The 23,030-nt window shown below is 40.8% G+C and overlaps 2 protein-coding genes across 2 annotated transcripts; both read right to left on the bottom strand.

Moving 5' to 3' along the window:
* Positions 1-881: 881 nt before the first annotated feature.
* nsmce2 (NSE2 SUMO ligase component of SMC5/6 complex) lies at positions 882-5,809 on the bottom strand. Its single transcript, XM_085802586.1, has 6 exons — positions 5,427-5,809; positions 4,484-4,596; positions 4,036-4,189; positions 2,835-2,926; positions 2,533-2,639; positions 882-1,241 (listed from the first exon to the last, which is right to left on the bottom strand). Exons 1-6 carry the CDS (start codon positions 5,539-5,541, stop codon positions 1,130-1,132), a joined length of 693 nt encoding a protein of 230 aa, XP_085658712.1. The 5' UTR covers positions 5,542-5,809; the 3' UTR covers positions 882-1,129.
* Positions 5,810-5,889: 80 nt separating this feature from the next.
* Positions 5,890-20,588, bottom strand: washc5 (WASH complex subunit 5). Its single transcript, XM_085802585.1, has 29 exons — positions 20,540-20,588; positions 19,317-19,589; positions 18,764-18,909; positions 18,522-18,606; positions 18,268-18,368; positions 17,875-18,067; positions 17,065-17,217; positions 16,780-16,893; positions 15,806-15,977; positions 14,552-14,679; positions 14,174-14,303; positions 13,710-13,822; positions 13,077-13,243; positions 12,749-12,824; positions 12,505-12,615; positions 11,180-11,320; positions 10,596-10,676; positions 10,345-10,446; positions 9,826-10,005; positions 9,571-9,695; positions 8,933-9,095; positions 8,694-8,796; positions 8,516-8,595; positions 8,321-8,424; positions 7,729-7,858; positions 7,405-7,501; positions 6,766-6,919; positions 6,523-6,610; positions 5,890-6,336 (listed from the first exon to the last, which is right to left on the bottom strand). The coding sequence occupies exons 2-29, from the start codon at positions 19,500-19,502 to the stop codon at positions 6,280-6,282; spliced, it is 3,480 nt and encodes a 1,159-aa protein (XP_085658711.1). The 5' UTR covers positions 19,503-19,589; positions 20,540-20,588; the 3' UTR covers positions 5,890-6,279.
* Positions 20,589-23,030: the final 2,442 nt, after the last annotated feature.

Here is a 23,030-nt window from a genome sequence, read left to right as displayed (position 1 = left end):
TGTTTGTGTGCGCACGTTCCACAAATTGAACGGCTGTTGTAAAAATTACCTGTGACTTAACATGTTGGTGCAATAAACAAGATTAGGATTCACAGGGAGGTAATTCAAAATGAAGCCGAGTGGAGAAATGAATGAATCAACATTAGCTAGATCATTTGTTGCCAGTTAATAACTTCATTGGAGAAATGCTCTTAGTGCTGTGTGACGCACTCTTTGGAGGGAAGGAGCAATTAGAGATTTTTTTTTTTTTTTTTTAAATGCCTGATGCAAGGTTATTAAAAGATTAGCTTTACCTAGTTTCATCTCAACACAGCCTTTGTTTGTTTCTCTCTGGAACAAAGACCCTTCACAAGCAGTAAGAGCAGGCAGGAAGGGAGATTTAATCACTTAAGTGCATTCCTGCATACGTTACTGAATGCTTTGTTTATGACAATCACAAAACTGTTTTTTTTTTTTTGTGGAAGTTCTTCTGTTGTCTCCAGGATCCTCCTTCACTTATTTGCAGTGAGAACTCGTCTTATTTTGAAAAAGGATAACAAGGCACGTGATGATTTAAACAGTTCCAATACTCCTTAATTGAAGGTGAAAGTGAATTCACTGATTGTTTATATTTCTAAATACAAATACAATGAGCACCTCCTGGATTTAATTATCAGTGATGGTAATTAGCATCCCGCAGGCATACCTGGAGCTGAGATGGGATAATCCAGAGATGAGAAGTTCACGTCTTCTACTGTGGCTCTGCTGACTACATTAATCCTGGGTCCTCGTGCAGAGGCTGCTCTCTTGTGGTTCTGTCAAATTACTGCATCGTGTGCGACAGAAAAATAATTGAAATGTTATGTTTTTACCTATCCTCACATTACAGACACACAACCTCCGTGGTGTTTATATAAGCAAAGTTTGAAGCTTTTATTCCCATTCAACAAGGCTTTTAAAACAAAGTAGAAAAAGCTCCACTTGAAATACAAAAGTCATCATCATGTCAACAATAATCCAACACCAGCCCACATAGGCTAGAACTGAAAGCAGTGATGAAAACAACTGTCTCAAAATAGGACAAACGTCACACTCTTCTCTTACTGTACAAATTATTACCAAAGCGTTCTTTCTCTTTTATGATAAATAACTACGTCCGGTTGCTGTTTCTCTTTTGGCTCTGGATCTTTCTCCTCAGCATCTGGTCAGGAACGAGGTCTGACTCTTTCACATCCGTGTTCCCACAGCCCACCACAGGACAGCTGAGAGGAGAGAAACAGACAGTACAGCAACACGTTAAAAATATCTCTACGTATTAACCTTGTACCTGTCAGAGGGTTTGACACTCAAGATTTGTAATTTGTGTCAACCATCTTTATTTTTCCTTCCTCTGCCATTGAGGCTGTGCTGCACCCATGTCTTTCTGTCCGTCTGTTTGTTTTTTTAAGAACAAAATGACTCAGAAACTGAAACACGGGTTTGCAGTGTGGGAAGATCCAGACCATTTGTTTAACTCGTTTTTCTCGGAGGTCTGGTCTATTGGACACATAGTGGCTAATCTGGACTAATGGCAAGTTTCCTCGTGAGCTGGGTTTTGGCTGTAGGGTGAGAGAGGTTGGGAGAGACGGAGAGAGCCGGGCCAGAGGGCGAAGAGTGTAATCGATCACGCTGTGTTGTGGTGATCAGCCCAGCGGAGCAGGCTGCACTGCCCACTATTTTACGATTTTTATGGTTTTTTGGCTCATTACCATTAAGAAAGTGTCTGATGAGCCAAATGTCATTCCATTCCTTATAATCATGCGTAACTTAAAAGATGTACATGCTTTGAATTCCTTAGATATAGTAACACACTGCTGCTCTAAGCTGAATGGATGGCATACAGCACGTCACGGACGGCTCAACCCCGAGAGACTTGATACTTGGGTTGAACTTTCTAAAAACTGACTTGTGAGCATATCTGTTGTTAGCAGCGCCTCATTTATTGAAGTATAATTTTACATAATACATATTTAAGTGGTCAAATGCCTGGTTGCCTTTGCTTCATTGGGTTCGCTTTTCTGCGTTTTTATTCAAATCTATGAATAATACATTGAAGGAACCTCTTCAAACAACACACATGCACTGGTGAGTGCTGTTTGAAGCTTTGTTGCCCATGAAGACTTGAATGATGATGGGCACTTCAGGGCTGCTACTTTATAAAAGATAGCAGTGAGTGATGAAATGCTGTTGTACCTGTAGTCAACACTAATCAAGGAAAGCCCTCTTGGGTATTCCTGCTATGACTTCACATGTCAAAGTGTGCACGGTGACCACAGTCACGACTCAAGACAATAGGCAGGTTTCGTCGACAACAACATACGTAGACAGGCTCTGGGATTTCATCAGTTTTCCTCTAGGACAAGCCGCATTTAATTTGACTCCAACATCAAAGCGCTATAATAAAGAAATTGTGAATTAAGGCAGACTGCTGGTCCCACGCCAACCCGCCGAGTTGTTTACTGCAGCAAAACCTAATTCAACTTTCTAACAGTCCTCCCAGGGAGATAGTCTTACCGGCATTTCTTTTTCTGGCTGTGCCGTGTTTTGATCAGACCCCGTATGGCTTCTTCATCATAGTGGTGGTTGCACTTCTTATTCTTAACCGGATTCACCATTTCCACCTTGAATACAGATACACAGAGGTGTGTTTATAATGACACACGGTAAAACACAAATTGAGAGAATTCTCTGCATTTTTCTTCTTCGTGTCTAATATATTATTATCAGTGACTAGGTACAGACAGGTAACAGACATAGATGACAGTGCATAATTTCTAAAAAGTAAAATAACACATCAACAAGCTGGAGTAGTGTACCTGCGTCAGTGGGCAGGTCAAGTTGACTTGACTCTGAGCGACAGCGATGTCCTCATCGAGCTCCTCCATGTCTTCTGCTGACTCTTGGTTGGCTGAAAAACACAAAACACATACCGTACATACGATGTGGATGAAAGTACACACCTATTGAATACTGAAACATTTCTCTGTAATACTTTCAGAGCTAATCCTGGATATATTATCAAATGCTCATGGATTTTACTACAGGATTTAAGCCTCCATACACATGAATAATTTAGCACCATTCACAAACAAGATACACAGCCACATGGATTTATATAGCAGCAGATAGCCTTGAGACATTACACCAACAGATACAGTTCCCTCCCTGGACACACAAAAGCCTCTCCCACTGACACAGGTACAGACATCCAACATACCCACCCACACATTAAACAATCTCTCCCATGTTTTGAGTCCAAGTATTTATTGCTGTTGTTTCACTGCAGCTACAACTATCGAATGACTCAAAGGTCACTGGGGGCCTAGGGTATTCAAGAAAACTCTACATGTTGCCCGCTGAAAGTCATCTTTGCCACACTGCAACGTCACAGCCACAGCTACAGCTATGTGTCACCTCCAAAGTTTGTGCACCTTAATAGCAGCATGGAGTGATAGTTCTGACACTAATTCAGCAGACAGCAGTGATGTGACGTCTGATGGGTTACTTCCTCTCAGAATACATTGACTATGCATGAAATGATCTCAACTCAATTCACAAAGTTCACACCTTTAAATGTTTTCTCATATATATCTATATCTATATATATTTTTAACTGGGGAACTTCCAGTCAACCAGGGGAAAATGTCATGGCCAAATGCAGCAGCAAGTTCACTTGCAGCAGAATAGAGACAACCTAAAAAAAAACACAGCATTGTCTGTGTGAGGCCACCTTTTTAATAAGGGGTGCGATGAGGACGACAATTAAAAAGCAGAAAACAACAGCTACAGGGTGTAAGGCAAACATAATTATTCGGTAAATAAAGGGAGTTGTTTGTTTAAAACTAAGCTAATTATCCTGAACCACATCCCAAGATTCCTCTCCCCCCTTTGGTGAGAAGCTCTCCTGCAAGCACAGCTATTGTCAGAGTCTATTATAAACCCTGAGTCCACTGCACAGTCTAGCAATGACAAATTCAGACGGCTCCCCCGCCCCTTGTTTCTTTCTACAGGCCTCACCTGGGTTCAGAGAGTTCTTGATGCTGTCCTTGAAGGCCACTACTTTCTGGTGACTGTGCAGATCAGCATCAGAGAGTCTGGCCGTTCTCTCTGTGAACAGCTCCTTCACTCTGGCAGACAGGCTGAACATGGCCTCTGGCTGCTGTGTGGCAACCTACAGAAAATGAAGTATGTTTTATACTTTTTCCATGACCTTTACAATTCAAAGTCAACTTCAGTGTTTTTCTCTGGTGTTTCAAACTTCCACAAAATCTCCACATTTAAAAAAGCCATTCTAAAAACGCTGTGCGCTAAATTACTTAGGAAAGAATCAATTTGTCTTATTGCACTTGCCATTAATTTACGTCGTTCTCCCACTAATGCAGTTTTAGCCTGACCTGCTCACTTAGTATAGAGGAAAAAACATGTTTTCCATTAATGTAATTAGGCTGTGCTAGATTGCTCTCACCTCAGCTGTGACTTGTTGCACAACATCAACAAAGTAGTTAATCTCCCTGTCCAGTTTGGCACACTCCAATATCATGGCCTCCATCTCTTTGATGCCAGGGTTCACCTCCCCATCTGAAACACAATGAAGCACAGTGTTAGAGTGAGTTAATAGCTTCCTTACTGATAAGTCAGTGTAAATATCAAACTGAGAAGATACTATTTTACAAGTAAATGTGCTGCATTCAAACTAAAAGTCATTTGGCAGCAGAGAGGTATTAGTCGCAGGTAGTGTTGCAGTCCGGTCTTGTTGACTTGTCATGGACTCAACTAGATTTTTACTCGGTCTTAGTTGAGCTGGACTCAAGGTTTTTTCCCAAGACCAGTCAAGACCACAGCTGCAGTGACTTTTTTTTGTCAAATGTCAAATGTCTCTCTCTGTCACTCACTCACTCACTCACTTTGGTTTATGTAATGTAATTCAATACATTTAAGATAACTAAAATTGTTATTCAAAAGTATATGCTTGTGTAACAATAAAAAAAAACCTTAGTTGCATCAGTGTCAACAGTGGGAAAGACTTCAGCAGGTTCTGTGCTGCTGTGTTATTCTGTTCAATCCAAACTCTGTTTCATGGCATAGACTTTATATAATAATTGTAATATGTAATGTAAATATCGAGCCACATGTGAATTATAGTGGTACTGAATACAGTGAGGGTCTTCAAAACATTGGTTTGGTCTTGACTTTGTCTCGGGTTAGGTGGTCTCTTGACAGCAGCACTAGCAGCAGGTGACTTGAATTATAATTAATTGCTATAAATATGGATGATTACCTCAAACCTTAAATTAAGCTCAGTATCAGTGTTGCTGGTTTCATTTACCAGCCGTTCTGCACATGGGAAATCAATAGTACCACCACATCATTGAACACAAACACAGGAGACAGACAGTGACTTTACTCACCTTGTGCTTCCGCCAGGTCCATCGCCACATCGGTCACTATGTCCATTCCTGTCCCGATGTCTGTCTGACAGGACTTCAGGCTGGTCAGAGTCCCGTGGACGGCGCTCAGAGACATTACGACGACTGATTTTTGTTTTAACTTTTCGACTCTAACTCACAAACATAACAAATGAAGCTAACGTCACGTTAGCCTAGCTTGCTAACGTCTCCTGTTTCTGCTCTGTTTGGTTTAACCGGCGAACCAGCGACCTCCTGTTGGTGAAATAACAGTGTTTTGTCTCCGTATCTTGGTAAAAAGTTAGTGTGAAATAAGCACTGTACATGTAAAATACGTGTAACTATTACAAATCACCCGCGAAACTACAGTTGACTCCCGTAGGCAGCAGCGGTTCAGTTTCCATTTCCGGGTTTGATTTTCAAAGTAAAGGTCTCGATGAACAAAACAAGAGACAAAACACAAAAGTATGAACGATCGTTTTTATTAATGAATTTCATTTAGAAATGGCAAATGTTGGCACAAAGATAATTCATATTAATTGTTCTATCTATGTACAATCTCTTATTAGTGCATTAAGACATCAATGGTCTAAACAATGAAATGTTAAGTAAACGGTTCTTCTTCACAGAGGACATATCAACATGTCACCTACAAAAATCACAGGAGAAATTCATATTTATAATGACTGCCAATCATTTAGCTGTTGCAGGCCTGATAGTGTGCAAGCTGGCTCTTACTGGTACAGAGCCATGTCAGTAACAACTGTGCTTATCCCGCTATGACGAAGTCAAAATGTCTGCCGTGAAACAAGCCTATGACAGCATCATTTTCTGATGAAGTGGTTCATCCAGATCTTCACAATACTGTTCTGAACTCATCAAAAATGAAACTGGGCACATGGGCTTCAGCCACCTAAAAACAAAAGAGAAAGTAGAGTGAAATGCAAGTTGTAACTGCTCAAAACTGTCTCATGAAAATATCACAATGCATTTGCTAATCGTATTTTGCTCATATCACACTAGCGACTGTAAACTGTGGTCTATAAAATGTTTTTAAAAAAAATGACTAGCAGCATTACACAGCTGAAGGAAGCCATACCTTGCGTGACAACTTCGTGTATTTCACATAGTCTTCCAGGAACATCAGAGCTCCCACCACGTCAGAGGGCATGTCAGGGATCTTCTGACTACAATGGATTAAAATGGAAACTCCAATGTAATTTCATAAAGCCATAACAGGAGACACCACATAGTATTCAACTAAAGCAATCAAAAAGGACGTTTACTTAAAACCAGACAGCAATAAGTGCTTAAATATGTAATTTAAATAACAATTCGTTACCTTGTGCACTGCTCCATGATTGAGCGGATGAACTGACCGATGAGAGCCAAGAACTGATGTGTGTATCTAGAGTGAAACTGCTTGAGGAGGGTGAGCAAGCCAAGCACCAGTGGAGGCCAGTCAACTGGGTCAGTTGCCTTCCTGCAGGTCATTCCTGAAAAGACAAAAGGCATGAGTTATGCACATGTACAGTACATGATGTGGATGCAGCCTTACAAACACTAGTAACTCATGTACATTGACGGAAATATCCACCACAAAATGTACGACTGTGATACCAAGAGTCCTGTGCGCATGAATTCCTTGAACCTTTCAGGTCCAATTATTAACATGCTACATTTCCCCAGAATAATCCTCTATGTATGGTGAGTAGCCTGTCCACCACCGTCACACTCTCAGAAATACAGAAGCCGGTAATGGGTGTAGTATCATGTGTCATGTGTGTGGTAATGGTTTGAATGAAAATTATAGTCAGCAAAACCATCTAGGGCCAGAGCAACATGTGCTTTTTCCGAGATTGGATGGATTATCAGAACTAGAAAACGAGGCTCTGATTCATCGTAATACACTGGGTCACCTGCTGCACTCATAGATTTACGATTGAGTAACATCAGTACTTTGATTAGAGCTGTGCGTTACCTTGGTTTTTGTTGTACTGAAGTTTAGGCAGCTGAGCAATGATAAAGAGGAAGTTGATGATGGGAAAGTAAGGCAGACGCTTGGTGGTGATGTAGATCTGTGGATGAAATAAACAGAGAAAAAGGTCAGAACATCCTCCAAAGTATAACCAAACAAAGAAACACTAGACTTGGAGAGAGTGCAGATGATTAACACATGTGAAAAGGTTCCTGTTTGCTGCAGTTTCTAAAGTTTAAAATAAAAATTAAAAAAAGAACAGGTTGAAAATTTGCCATTTATCACATTGTGTGGGAAGGAGCAACCGTAGTCTGCTGCGCTGCACACCTTGTTGAGTGGGTTGTGAATGCCGCCAGCCTCCAGGTAGGCAGTGATGTCGTACAGAAGAGTATTGTCCTCTTTAGGGTAGGGCAGGGACGGGTCCTGGTAGTGGGCTTCTATGTCTGCCAGCAGAGACCTGGCAAGGTCACAGTCAGAGGTGACATTTAGTAAGGGAGCAAAAAAGGTTGAAAGAAAATCTGAATTAGGGCTATTATATGTGCTGAAATCATTTTTTATTATTATTATTATTATTATTATTATTATTATTATTATTATTATTATTTTCTTCTTAAAGCGAACAGCATAAAGTCATTAAAACTGTATCAGCTCATTTTTGCATTAGTATATAGTGCTTCTAATAATGTGCTACTATTAAAAGGCCATAACAATGTTGCTATTAGCTTTCTAGCAACAGTGTAACAATTAATGATAAATATAAAATACAAATATGATGGTTAATAGTGTCTGGCAACATTTTGACTTACTGTGGTAATCCCTATACACCCTATTATCAGGCAAAGCTTTAAGAGCATTTTGCTGCAACATCAAACAGAGGTACTATTGAATTATAAGCATTTTACAGGGAAACCAAACTGACTTGTTGAGGTTTTCCAGGGCTGCAGATAAGTGTTTGGAGTCAAACTTGCAGGAGTAGTTCAGCTCATTGGCAATCTGCTGTCGGAGGATCTGCATCTGACCAACCTACGAGAGACACCAATATTAACATTATTATTTTTTTAAATGGCATTTCGCCTTCTGCTGTCTAACACTAGAGAATAACTTGGACCAGTACCTTCATGATGGCTTCCAGGTATGCGCCCCAGACCTTCTGTGTTTTGGCCACAGCACTTGCGTACACTTTGCTGGCATTAGCTATAGCATATAATACAAATGTAAAAAAAAAAAATCACATTTTAGTATAAGGGTTAAAAAATCCTGGCAGGTAGGAATATTTCCTAAATCCTACTTACCCACAATGCCCTGCACCGGGTTGACAGCACCCAGCATCGCCTTAAAGACATCTACCACTGCTCTGTCCTTTAAGATGGTCTTCTGAATCATGGTCAGGAAGTTCTGATGGGAGAGACAGGTTGTTAATGCTAATGCCCCAGCAGACAGACATAGCCTTACAGACTAAGTGACAGCAGTTTGTTGATTAGTATTTCACTCTCCACCTACCCTAACCCTTAATTTGTTGTGGGATAATTACCTGCAGTTCTTTGACAATCATGAAGCAGAGCAGGCGGTCCAGTCCATTAAGGCCAAACGTACCCAGAGTGCCCTGGATCTCAGAGAAGAGCCTGTTGTTGGTCACCTCCTGGTGGCTCTTCAGGTCATACCAGGTGTTCAACTGGTCAATGTAGCACGTTACCCTGGAGGAAGGATCCACATTTACTCATGAGCATAAAAATACTGCAGAATCTTTCATTAAAGCTGTACAGAAAAGAAAATTGAATTTGAGCCCACTCTAGGTCATAAAATTAGTGTAATAACTCGGGATGAAAGTGTGTTTTTTTTTTCCGCATTGGATAATGCAGCCGCACGGATTATACGTCATGTTGCTCACGATTCATCAGCCACGGATATTGGATCCGTCATCCATCAATCAAACGTCTGAGACACACACACACACACACACACCGAGCTTGGTCTCGCCCCAAGCTTTGAATATCCCGCCCGCTCGATAACGACCAATCAAATTAGTTTTCCTTACTCGGGTAAACTCGTGCGGCAACTCGGCGCAACGAACAGGACAAACGGCCATTTCTGTACAGCTTTAAAGCCCAGTCGTTGTAAGAGGAAAACAACAGTGCCGACAATCACACTATCATATTAGCGGAGACGTACTTTGGATCAGTGATTCTGAGAATCTCTCTGCAGAGACGACCGATGAAGGTGGCGGACTCATCCACAGAGGGAAACTTGGGGATGGGGATGTGGGTGGACTGGTGCACACTCTGCCAGTCCTGGATCTGATTGGCACAAGGAAAGAACCATTCAGTCAATCATAGTCCCGTTAATGACTAGAAAACCAGGTCAGATCAGTGCTCAAGGATTTGATCAGAAACTGTTAACAGCACGTTAATGTTGGGATGTCTTGACCTTTGTTCTGAGGAAGCTGTTGCATTCCTGCTCCACGTTGTAGTTGATGATGCGCGACACTTCCTCCTGCCAGATTTTAAGGCCATAGATGCTGACGTAGTCTTGGATGTACTCAAACGACCTGTAGAAGCCGTCCATGGTGGCTGCCATGTCCTTCAGCTTGGGCATCAGCTCACTGGGCTGAGAGAGTGGAGTATTGTACGTTTATTTAAATGAATCCTTTAATTTTTCACAGTTGTTTACCTTTGTCCTCACAGGCCAAGAGCAAATACACATCAGTTCATAACTTTTTTAATTATAATTATAATCAGCCAATAAAAAAGTGTTGTAAGTAGTCTGGGCAAAACTTCTGACTATAAATTATTAATTGTTTTTGTCCTCTGTCCTGGAGAGATGATACAATTAATAATTCAGTGCTTTGATTTCACACAGACCAAACACTTCACAAACTTGTGCTCAAGATTGATAATGAGTGGCAGAGTGTACACATGAAAATATGCATTGGATCTGATGTCTGACCTTAGTTTTGGGATTGAAGATTAACCCCTTGTGCAAAGCATAAGCCACTCTCTTCACCAGCTCCTTCCTGATGCCGTCCTCCAGAAGCTGCTTAGGGTCCACCTACAGCATCACAGTCATTTAGTCAAGGAAAATCCAATAGATTAAATTATCTCTGGATAATAATCTATATATAATTATTCAGCCATCATGCTAAAGGTAAAGATAGAAAACTTGGAACCAAGTCCAAACTGCTTCATCACATCTTCTACCTTAATAATCCCAACTAGAGTGGTCTTCATCATCAGGATGCCCTCAGTGAAAATGGAGATGTCATGAGTGAGTTTGGCCACCTGTAATTACAAGAAGCAGAAGGATATTAAGGCACACATATAACAGAGAGACATCAGTAAACCTAAAATTAAATCAGTCCAATGTAGATGTTTGAAGTTTTAACTGTAGTCACAAGTTACACTACACTTTAAGAATCACTTGGACTACATTTCAAAATATGCATTTTCAATATCAGCCTGATAAATTCAAATAAAAAAAGAAATTAATCAAATTCAACCAGGGCTCTGCTGGCAGTCTATTTCTATGTCCATCTATCTTTTCTCATTTCTTTTTCACACCAAAAGCTGTGTGACTGAAACATGTTTAGAAATGCCACTTGTTCGTGATTGCCTCAGACTCACATATAGCAGACGGGTTGACATCAAAACAGAGCAACTTGAGGCCTCCAATATGATCATTTTAAATATGTATAAGATCTAATTATTTTTTTCATTACTTCAATGACATTGTGAATAACACTCAGTAAGTAGAGTGACTGTTTCAGCCACAACAGTTTGTTTACTTCATAGCGAGCCCCGAGCTGGGAGTAGTCCTTCAGCTTGTCCTTATCCAGCCGTGTGGGCACTTCCATGATGTCATGGATCTGAAGCTTGATGATTTTTGCCAGAGAGGTGAACATACTCTCTGGGATGATCTGAAGCACCTGAAAACGACACCAACAACCAAACTCAAATTATGTTTGATGGGTTTGAGAAAAAGGAGTCAAAATATTCTTAGATGGTACATGACACCAATCAAAGGAAATGTCTGTGTACAACTAAGAAAAAATCCTGAAGCATTAAAGGGATAGTTCACTTTGATAATTCACAAATTTTCTACTCACCATCATGCCAAGGAAGGGTTCGGAGAACTTTCGGATTTATCAAAAACGCTTTTGGAGTTCCAGGGGAGTCCAGCTGGCAACGGATTTTCATATAATGGCGGCGGATAGAGCTCACTTTTGAATCATCTAAAACACACACTATGAAACATCCAAATACCTCCATACTGCTCGTCCATACTGACCCAAGTGTCCTGAAGCCGCCACATGAAAAAGTTGTTCGGAAAAAAATAATTTGATCTCTGTTTTTAGCCTTGTTGTAGTAGTAGTTCCCAGTGGCTCTGTTGATGTTTGTGTGCATGCGTGACATTTGCTGCCAGATGTTTGTTTGTCATTGTAAACCATTAGACATGATGTAACCACGGAAGAACATCTATTTGATGTTTCATAGTGTATGTTTTGGACGATTTAAAAGTGAGCACAATCCGCCGCCATTATATGAAAATCCGTTGCCAGCCGGACCACCCCTGGAACTCCAAAAGCGTTTTGATGACTCCTCCAAACCCTTCATTGGCATGACGGTGGGTAGAAAATTGGTGAAGAATCGATTTTGGGTGAAGTATCCCTTTAAGTAACATACAATGTGGTACATTGAACAAGGAAGCAGCCTTCTATATAAGTAAGGAGCAGCTCAAATCTTATTTTTATGACATGCCTTTAATCAAATCAATTTTTATTTGAGATTCCTTTCATATGGTTTTATGGTTTTTATATCTTTAAATTGCATTTACTACTATTAGTCTTTTTTATTACCCGAATCACCTCTTTTATTTCTCTATGATCTTATCTCTTTTTCCTTTTCAGGATGTTATTGCCTTTTTGTTTTTTATTGCCTTGATGTGCCCTGTTTTTAAGTATCTGTCGTTTTGTCTTTGAGCTGCGGTTAGTTTTATGAAAGGTGCTCTATAAATAAAATGAATTGTTATTATTACTATTAGTTATCGTAGTAGTAGTTATTAGTAGCCTATGATGAAGATATGTGTGCATATGGCTCTAACATGACGTACCTTTCTGACATAAGCCACCAGCTCTCCAGAGTAGAACTGCGACACACTCAGCAGGTCGGCACTGTTGGCTTGGTTGATACGGAGCAATGGAAGATCCAGTGCAGATGCCAGCTGGTAAAACATACACACACACAAAGTGTTTTAATATTACAGGCAACAATTTCAAAACGAAGGCAAATTTATGGGAAAAAAACATCAATTTTGTCTGTGTCCGCGGGTATTAAGTGGGCACAAACAGACTGACCTTCAAAAATGTAGCTCTCAGTTTTGTGACCATTGATGGGTTGACTCTGATGCTCTCCTGCATTATAGATGTGAAGCTGCAGAATAAAACATAATCCAGAGATCAGATCAACAGACTGTCTCACAGAGTTTGGATGGACATATCTGCAACCATCAACATTTTATGACAAAATATTAAAGGATCAAAGGAAAATTTGTAATTAATAGTGTATTTAACTGAACTGTATAGCAACCAAGGATTCAGACCACAGTTTATTTGTGGTACTCTTTGCAATTTCTTCCTTTAACAGCATTTTGTGTGGCTTAAATATTTATCTGCGATTCAGTACCTGTCAATTATCTGCCATGCGTAGGAGAGGTCGCCGACTATCTGCATGGTAATGAGCACTTCTTCTTTGATGTTGATGGTGCGGATCATTTGGTGCAGGAACTTTCTGGTGTCAGCCAGGAACTGACAAACCTGCAGGTTAGACTCCAACTGGTGGAACTCCTGGACCTAAAAATGCAAAGAAATGCATTTTTATAGGTCCTCATAACTGCACAAAAATAAACAACAGAGAAAAGAAAAAAACAATCTCTTTTTGGCTTATAAGGATCATTTGTAATTTATATCCATGGACAAAATAATTGTGTGAAAGGAGATTTAGACTCAACTCAGTTTTCAATGAAAATGATATTTGTTTTGGTTCTAAGTTTATAATGGACTGTGGTAGAATTGCCAGGAGAAAACAAAGATCTTGCAATCCATTAAGCCAACAAGACGTTTCTATTATGTATTCTAATTCGTTTTTATTTATAAGCATTTTATAGCTGTTCATTCTGTCTTTGTTTTGCTACTGTTTGTAGACAGTGTTCTTGGATTTAGTAATTAGCCACATGCATTAAGATAAAACAATGAAAGCAAGCGTGAAACTGCATAATAATAAAACATGGTTCAAATAATGTTATCAAATGTTACTCACCTCAACAAGAGCCTGTATGAGCTGAACTGTCTTTCTCCCAGCAGCTGTAGAGTCCTCATAGTTCAAAGACTCGATCTGCTTTGAGATTTCTCTGAACCAGGCTTGTAAGTTCTCTGTGAGGAGTAATAAAGGTGTGTAGTACAAGCAGACAGATAATGTTATCAGTGTGTGTGTCTCTCCACTAAAGCTGGAGTCACAATGACAGAGTAAGTATGACTGATGTAAATGTAATCCGCCTCTCCCCACATGTGTTTCTTTTATGCAGGTTTTCCATGATGATTCTCTGCCTCAACATTTTTCCTCTGGAGAGCTTCAAGCTTTAACTCACTCCAACATTTGTGTTCCAACACCAAAACAATCCATGACATCAAAGCATGAAATGCTGCATGGTTGAGGCTCCTTTAGTCGCTACCATGTTTTTTTGCTACATGATGTGTAATCCTTCACCTTATCCATCATCTCACCGTTTTTCTCCACCCTGGTGAGCGGTTTGATGCCAGAGAAGACTTCGGCCAACTCAGTCATTCTCTCTGATCCCTCCTTCTTGTAGCTCTCCCACTTGATCTGCTTCTCTGACAGCATCTGCTTGAACATCTGGAAGAGGGACAGCACAGATGCTGAGTCGATGAGGAAGGATTAGTCTGATGAGATGTGTAATGAGAACGTTAGATTTGTGTCCTCTCCTAATGATCGACTGGCAAACCATATGCTTGTCTGAGCAGACAACACAGCAGACACTCCAAACAGATACACACTTGGCTGAATCAATTACTCATTATTGACATTAATTTCACATTTAACTGCTAACTTCACATTTTTCACTATTGACGAGTGACTCTCACCTCTTTGAGTGTGAACTCAAACTGAGCTGTGTCTAGAAGGATCTGGAACAGGATCCTGGGGTTGTACTTGGAGTCGTTGAGCACTTGGTCTTTGATCTGACGCAGTCGCTTGTTGTTTGGGTCATAGGCTATGAGATGGATTACCGGTAAGTAAATTTTCAGTCTTTCCAAAATAAAGCCACAAATCTGAAATTCTTAAAGGGATAGTTCAACATTTTGGCAAATTGGCCCATTGCCATAATCCCTATAGTCTTAGGAGTAGGTTTGTTACCTTTAAATGTCGGTGCAAGCTATTTTTAGAACGGTGGAGGAGCAGAGCCGTGAGCTGCTCAGAGCTAAGCTACAGAAGCTCATGGGATTTCTTGGTTTCCCATCTCATCAAACTCATCAAATACACAATCCAACAACTCCAAAACGCTCTGGTGGACAAGTTGTGACCTGCACGTTCACCACGCTATGAGATAATAACAGAACGTTACGAGACAGAGTTGTTCTAGAGGTAAATGCAGAGACTGCTTGATGAAAAACTGCCCCAGACGGGAACTCGCATCAGCGGTTTTGCATGAATTTACCTCTAAAACAACTTTCTCATAATGTTCCGTTATTATAGCAGAAATAATGTAGCGGAAATAATGAAAGTATGGCAAACAAACATATAGAACAAGCATATCTCCAAAATCAGGCAGGTTTCCAGGATGCCAAGTAGCCTACCGTACTCATTTTAAAAAAAAAGAAAAAAAGATCAACAACTTCATGATCGATTACCATGGTAACGAATGAAGCTTCGATTTTTTGGGTCAGCCCTAGTATTTGATGAGTTTGATGAGGGAAACCAAGAAATCCCATTAGCCTCTGTAGCGTAGCTCTGAGCAGCTCACGGCTCTGCTCCGCCGTTCTAAAAATACTTGCACCGACAATCAAAGGTAACGAACCTACTGCTAAAACTATAGGGATTATGGCAATGGGCCAATTTGCCAAAATGTTGAACTATCCCTTTAAGCAATGCACTGTATGAACTTTTTCACAACAACTAACTAGAAACGAATTAATTAATTTTATTTTGAACAAACGTGTCTAAAATGAAAAAAAAAAAGTATATCATCATCAAATCATAATATGCACAAGTTCGAAAAAGGAGTAGGAAGAAATGAAATTCAGGCTGAGAGAAAATAATATATTCACATTTTTATGACATTACTTATTCAGGAACAGGCTACATTGTGGCTCCAAATTGAATCTGCCCACTATGCTCACCTGACTCTGCAGAGTGCAGCATCAGCCAGCGAATAGCGACATTACAGTCCCTCAGACAGTTGAGCAGTTTGGGAATGTTGTCCAGGATGATCTCCTCCCTCAGGAAACCTTCCTTCAGCAGCTGCTGCACCTGAGGCCTCAGACTCTCCATGCTCGCTGCGTATCTAGTGGCCTTAACACACATACAGTAGCGATGGTGGTGGTGAAAAAAACATCTTTCATCTTGGATTAATCATATATTCACTCCCACTAACGGCCTTTTGAAAGCCTGGCAGTGTCGCCACACAAGGACAGACAAGGATCATTCAGCTGATTCATATCTGCCATGCTGCAGAGCGCTGCAGAGTTTTCTTTGTGATCATGACACTGTGGTTGTTTGTTCTTAGGCCTGAAAGACACACTGGATGTGTGGCGTGAGCTGCTGCTGCTGCTGAGAATCACTCCGAGTGGTCACACTGACTGCATCTCATCGTCTGCAGAGGGCTCGAATGTTAAGACGTCTTGTCATTATAAATTTATTTCTTATTCATTTTTGACAAGAAACATCAAAGTGCCACCGTCTCTCTCCACATGCAGCTGCTACAGCATTCAAAATAGATTCCTATCTTCTCATTTCTGTGACACATTCAGATTCATGTGCCCCGAAATGCACATCACTATGTTCTGCAGCTGCACCACTCACACCATGCAACCAGTGTGTCCCTGGTCTTACACTCTAGCTTTGGTTTCAGCTCATGAACTCACTTTTACTTTTTAACAAGCTAACTCTTCCAGAAAAGTACAAAAAAAAGGTCTTTCTAAAGTCACTGATTTGATTAATACCCTTGTGTTTCAATTTGAGATTCTGCATAGTCATTTCCAACTCCTGGACACTGTTATCAGGAGCTGCATACAATAGAGTGGCACACGGAGGGAGTGTAAATTGAATAAGCTGGAGTCTGGATGACATTGAAGGAGATTCATTTGTTTTGTACCTGCTCCTTGGTGTTAGCAGAGTCCAGGGTATAATTGAGAGCAGTCTTAGCCGCTTTGTATGGTTCCCAAGCCTCCACCAAGTTCACTGTGATCCCCATGTAAATGCTGATAACCTGCAGACGGACAGGCGAACAAACAGTTGAGGTCAGTACGAATGAAAAACTGCAGATCACACGCTGAATCTGATATCATGTCAAGAAGTCATTTATATTCAGTTCTTATCAGTGAATATTAAGCATACAGGACCTCCAGTGAACTGTCCTGTCATATAAAAAATGTCTTACCCAGTTGTCAGGGAAGTATTTATCCACTATCTCTCTCATCTTGGCCTGCTGGGTGTGGAGTATGGACGGGCTGAAGTAAAGGCAGACGTACAGCATTGCTGCCTGGTTAGCCAGCGCCGTGCTGCGATGCTCTGGTAGAGGGTACGCAGACACCTGACAGACACGAGGAAACATTTGTAACTCATACAATCTGCAACTAGGGATGTCACAATTACTTGTTTGCACAATTAATCGTGGTATTAAACGCCACAATTAATTAATCGTAAAGATTTTTCAATACCGCCACTTTCCAAAAAAAGATTATGTTGGAAACACAGAGGCAGATGTGCACAAAAGTTAAGGTAAATGTAAGAAATACTGGTCCATTTACCTAACGTAACATACAATTGGTAGGAATTTAAATGTTAGCATCTCATTTGTGATAAAAAACAAACAAACAAACAATTAAAATGAACTTAAACATTTGGTATAGATGACAATTAATGATTTGAATATTTGAAACACTTCCCCTGGAGGATTAATAATTGGTAATATATGAATAGTAGATACTTAAAATATTTAGTGTAAAAATGTGTAATGTAATTATATTTTGACTGTATTTGATTTTACACATTCATATGTTGTGAAATTAATTAATGCATAATAATCGTGATAATCATAATACTGTGATTAATTCTCTGACAATAACCGTACAAAGAAAATCTATAATCATGACATCCCTATCTCCAACAAATGCAAAATCACAACAAGTCAAATAGGAGCGCACAAAATCATTTCAGCTTCTAGACATCTGTGCAAAATGTTTCTCACTTGGTTGTAGATGTCATCCGAGCGCAGCCTCCCAATGACCATGCTAATAAAGGTGGCACTGATGGGAACTCTCTGGAAGTAGCTCTCTGGGTAGTTGGCTGGGCGTTTGGCTCCGGGCTGGCTGGAGTAACCGGTGCTGCGGAGGAGCTTGCAAATGTCGTCAAGGTTGGAGTCACCCGACGAACGAGCGGCGCTGAAGAAAAGGTGGAACGACGACACATTGTGAAGTGATAAGACAACAACAGAGGTGTATTTTTAGGAGAATGTGAAAGTGACTCAACATCGCTGTGAGCAATCTCGCTGGCTAACAAGTGATTGAGCACATGGAGCTCATGAGCCAGTAGGTGTACATGTGTGGGTGTGTGTGTGTGTGTGTGTGAATCACAAGTGCACCTGTATCTATAATAGGAAACAAGCATCCTCTCTCTGACCTCTCCTTCAATTTTCTGGTCAATAACCAGCAACATGACTCCGTACAGATACAGAGCCTCGCACTGGGTGGAAAGACAGAGATCACACAGTCAAATATAATATAATAGCAACTATCTACTCATCAGAAACGGGTAACAAAAGATGCAACATTATCTTACTCGAGTCGTTTAATGTTATAAAATGAAAACTTACAGATTTGCATCTGTGTTACTCACTAGAAGTTGTTTTCCATCCTCATTTAGAAGCACAGTCTCGAGGGTCTGCTGAATATAAACACCCTCATGTAGGTCATCCAAATATCTGGAGTGAAGAGGGGAATGATAAGACACCATCTTGCAACGTAAGGGCTTAATTATGTCTTGTGTTTTAAAATGGGGAAATGAGAAAATGTGATGTGAGCGTCAAACACAGTTTTGACTGAGCTGAAAGTGAACCTGACCCCCCCCACCTGTCTCACCTGTTAAGATCCACTATATATTTGTGGACGCTCTCAAAAGCCAGATAGAACCTCGACAGAATCTCAATGTTGTTCTCCCTGAACTCTTCATCCAGGTCTTGAAGCTCAGGTTTGGCTTCCAACTTCCCCTCATAATACTCTGGGCCCTGGAGAGAGGACGGCATCATAAAACAAACCCAGTGCAATCAATACTCATATCCTTATGAAGATATACACAAGGCTATGGAAGTGGGGCATCCAGTTATTTAAATTAGAGAACTATTATTGTTGTAAATCATACATAGAGCTATGTTTTATGCTTACAGTAGCACATAAGTAGTATTTAATGTGCACTTATTTCAAATGAGATTAATTTCCATCTTCCTCTTTCTACCATTAGTTAAATACAAGTGCTCACTCCTTTAGAAACTGAATATACATCATCTGCCTAATTTCCTTAAATCTATAAGACCCAAATGTATTTGTCCTCTCTATTAGACCGCAAATAATTCCTTGTATTGTTTAACTATTCAAGGCTCATAAATGATCTTGCAAGACAAAATCGAATCCGCACCTTGAAGTAGCTGAAGTCACAGATGATGTCTCCATATTTCTGCTGGTCACTTTTGTCCTTGAGTCTGAAAACTGTAGGGATGAAGTCAGAGAGGCGCAGGAGCTCAGCGATGATTGCATTTCCTCTGGAGACGATCCTGAGGATGGCCTGCCCACACAGGTTGTTCTCCGCCAGGAAATCCACCATCGCGCCGATGGAGAGAGACTGGAGGGAGGATGATGATGTACAAGGCAACCACACCTTCACCCTCTGTTATTCCAGTGGATGTCGCAGCTAAAAAAAAAAGGAAAAACAGTTTGAATACATAATGAAAGATGGTGTTTCTCTTTTCATACAGGGACAGAGTAGCTTCATCTGTCTCCAGTACCTGACTGGTCCTGAGCTCTGGATCTCAGATAAGTAGAGGGCAGAGGTCAGGGCTCCAGACTAACATTTTTTATTAGGAGCACTGTGGCCTGCAACTTAAAATTTCCCGGGTGCAAACAGAAAATGTAGGGGCACCCACTGTAAATCAACTTGCAAAGCAAATATTCACATTTCCTTTTTCAGTCATGATCCTCACACACATTGGCCACCTGTAATGGCAGATACCAGATTCTTTGAGTCAACCCTTATGTTTCACCAGTGTTTTTAAAAAAAAGAAAAAAGAGAGAGATGCAAATGTACAGGTTGCACATGTGCAAGTAGATGAAACTTTTACTCTGAGTCTCACATTTTTAGGGGTAAAATGCCCCCATTTAGGGTCAGTCTGGAGCTCTGGAGTTCATAGTTAATAACATTAGTATTACTAGTCCAGCCTCAGTGGAGGTTTCCCCACTTTAATATGAGTTGTTAAAGCGTTAATGCACAACACTGCTTTTAATGTTAGTCCATAAACGTCTCTAACATTAGCACTAGCTCTCGTAATCTCCAGGTTTCTCGAGAACACATTAAAACACACTGAATGCACTCGTTTAACTGAGACGTATTATCATTTTGTCTCTAAACTTAATTTAAAGAGTGTAGTACTTCTTCTACAGTCATGCAGTCACTGTTAGCTCCCTTACCACCGAGCTACCGTAAGCCGCAGCCTGCTAGCAGCTTTCATCAGCCTTCATGCTACACACGACAGCACACCAAGATATAAAAACACATCTGTAAGCATGAGTAACATTTGTTTTACGTTTTCATATTTTAATATAACGAGTTGTGAAGATCTAAGACAGCAGAAAAAAAACAACAACCTTGCCTCTTTGAATCTTTCCTTCCCTGTTTACTTCCTCATGACCAATCACATGACGCTTCACGCGGGGTGTGTGTTTGATTCCGTGTCTTCGACGCACCGGCGGAGACGAGCGGGGACAACCGCCACAAGTAAATAGGCTACAGTATTATTTGTGAAGGATTCTTACATTTCCTTTCCACTTAAGTTCATATGATAATTCATTTCAAACAACTCACAATGGGAACAAGTGTAATTCACAATGAAATATAAATTAGCACCTCAGCCTGCAGATATTAGCCTATGGACCCAACCAGGTTGGTTGCATGCATGAAGTTTCTGTAGATGGCGACAGAGATCCACTTTACCCTGAGTTTCTCTCCCACATTGAGGGTCTGTGAGTGCAGATTTCTGGCTCCGCGGGGATGCAGTGATTTGCAGGGATCGAGTGGTGGTGAGAATAAGCTGGAACCGAAATTAAACCAACCTACTGTGGAAATCCTCAAAGGTAAATCCACAGGGAAGAGAAAGTATAACATCCTCTGGCCTTCAGCTGACAAAATATCCTCCTCTAATACAATATCTCTTTCTGAAGGCCTCTGAGGGGACTTTACTGTCCCTTCCACAGTAAATCATTCCTCATTTATCAGCATCGATGCAATAATGTTTAATTTGCAGCAGAAATAACAAACTCTAACTTGTTAACACTGAGGTCTACCGGCAGCCACTGTGTCCTCGCATTGGTTGAAATGAACTGACAGCCTGCATGATCAACATGTGGTCAATATGGATGAATAGGCATAAGCCCTCATGTTTCCTTCAAGCTCTGATTGAATTGGACTTTGATTGCCAATAAGTCTTACACACTGGCAGGCACTTCCTTTAAGCAGTGTGAGCCAGAGGTTAATAACAGTCATATGGAGAGAGCTGTTTGTTTAACCTGTCACCTCTCTGTGTGGCAGAGCAGAGCCAGGTTTCATGTCAATCCTGAACCAGCTGCCATGACTGTCATTCTTCAACATTCAGCATTCACCCCCGGAAAGCTGTTGTCAGTACACTGCTGACTTTATCATTGACATGCAAAGGATTCTCCGCTTCAGGTGTTTATTTGTTTTTGAATTTAGTTTTATTTTTTAAGATTTTTATCCACATGCTGCTATTATTTCACTCATTAGTGCTGAGTGGTACTTGACAGGTAAATGGGAGACAGAGGAGGTTTGTGTCATCCTGAACACCGTTGCCTCTTATCTCGCTGAGCCACCGTTGCAACAATATTTCAATGCATTTTATAGTGGGACAGAGGAGGAAGAAGACAGACAGGTACAATTTAGATTCATTGCTCGCCTCTCCATTGACCGGGCTGTTCACAAACTACACACTGTGTCCCTGCGGCTGCTGGATTTATTACCCATTTACCATCACACCAAGGTCACATTCTCAGCAGCACCGGGGTCAGCTACATAGGCTTCCTGGGAAGCATCATGAAAGGTTTTTAACTAATGAGGGCTCTCACTACACAACGTCTTTATTAACCTCCTGGTGCCTTAAGGGTTTTCTCTTCTTGTTATCCTGATCTGGAAATTGCTTTTATAGTAAAATGCCAAGTTGTTTGTGATAAATCCTTTTGTACGTGCAAGCAAAGGGCAGCAGCAACAGTGTAACTCAGTAGTATTCCACGCATGTTGTATATTCATTTAGCCATTGAGTGAAGTGTGACCAAATGACACTCACATCCTGCCCATTAAGAGCATTGACGGCTCTCAGATCTCGTTCCCAGAGTAGCCTGTCGGCCATTGACTGCTGGGTCAGGTAATTATCATTTGTCAGTGAAAGCCTTCAACGGGCTGACAAATGGTCATTCCCTTTTTACCTGTGAGCTACTTTATGTAATAACAAACTCACCGAGCGACAGACGTTGAATAATGTTTTCAAGAAAGAGTGGCACAGATTTATCAACTGGAGCTTGTTACCAGTCTTCAGCAGAGGAGTCATTTTGAAGCTGTGAGTGTGCAGCATTTATGCAAAAAACACTCTTGATGCACATGCACATGAATGTGTGTCTATGCCTTGACTCATTAGTACAAGCATGTGTGTTGCATGTATGTCCGTGTGTGTGTAAGTGCGTCCCTGTGTCCCCTTAGGTCCTGTGTGCCCTTTATTAGTAGCAGGTTGACTCTATTCAGCTTGGCTAGTGATTAAACCCTTTCATGGCGGGAACTTTCACACCGCTGTGAACCATGTGAGGTGATTAAAGGCTGCTCAATTTGTATCCAGTCCCACTGCTATTCTTCCTCATTGATCTTTTTCAGGCCCTTGAAGTGAGAGCTGCACACAGCAGGCTTCTCTCATTGGAATAAGACGGGATACACTGGCTGCCCTCCTCTTTCTGTCTCTCTGCTCTCATGTCAGCAAGTATTTCACGGACGTGTATCAAATCTAATTACTGCTAAAATTAGCTGCCATGTATAGCTGGTATTTAATGGGGCTTATGTGATTGATTTTGTTGTGTTTCC

Source organism: Trachurus japonicus, chromosome 16 (genome assembly GCF_045865225.1).
Source record: "Trachurus japonicus isolate A0001 chromosome 16, Traja_1.0".
NCBI lineage: Eukaryota > Metazoa > Chordata > Actinopteri > Carangiformes > Carangidae > Trachurus > Trachurus japonicus.
Note: the sequence above shows the minus strand (reverse complement) of the source record. Positions and strands in the feature narration are given on the sequence as shown.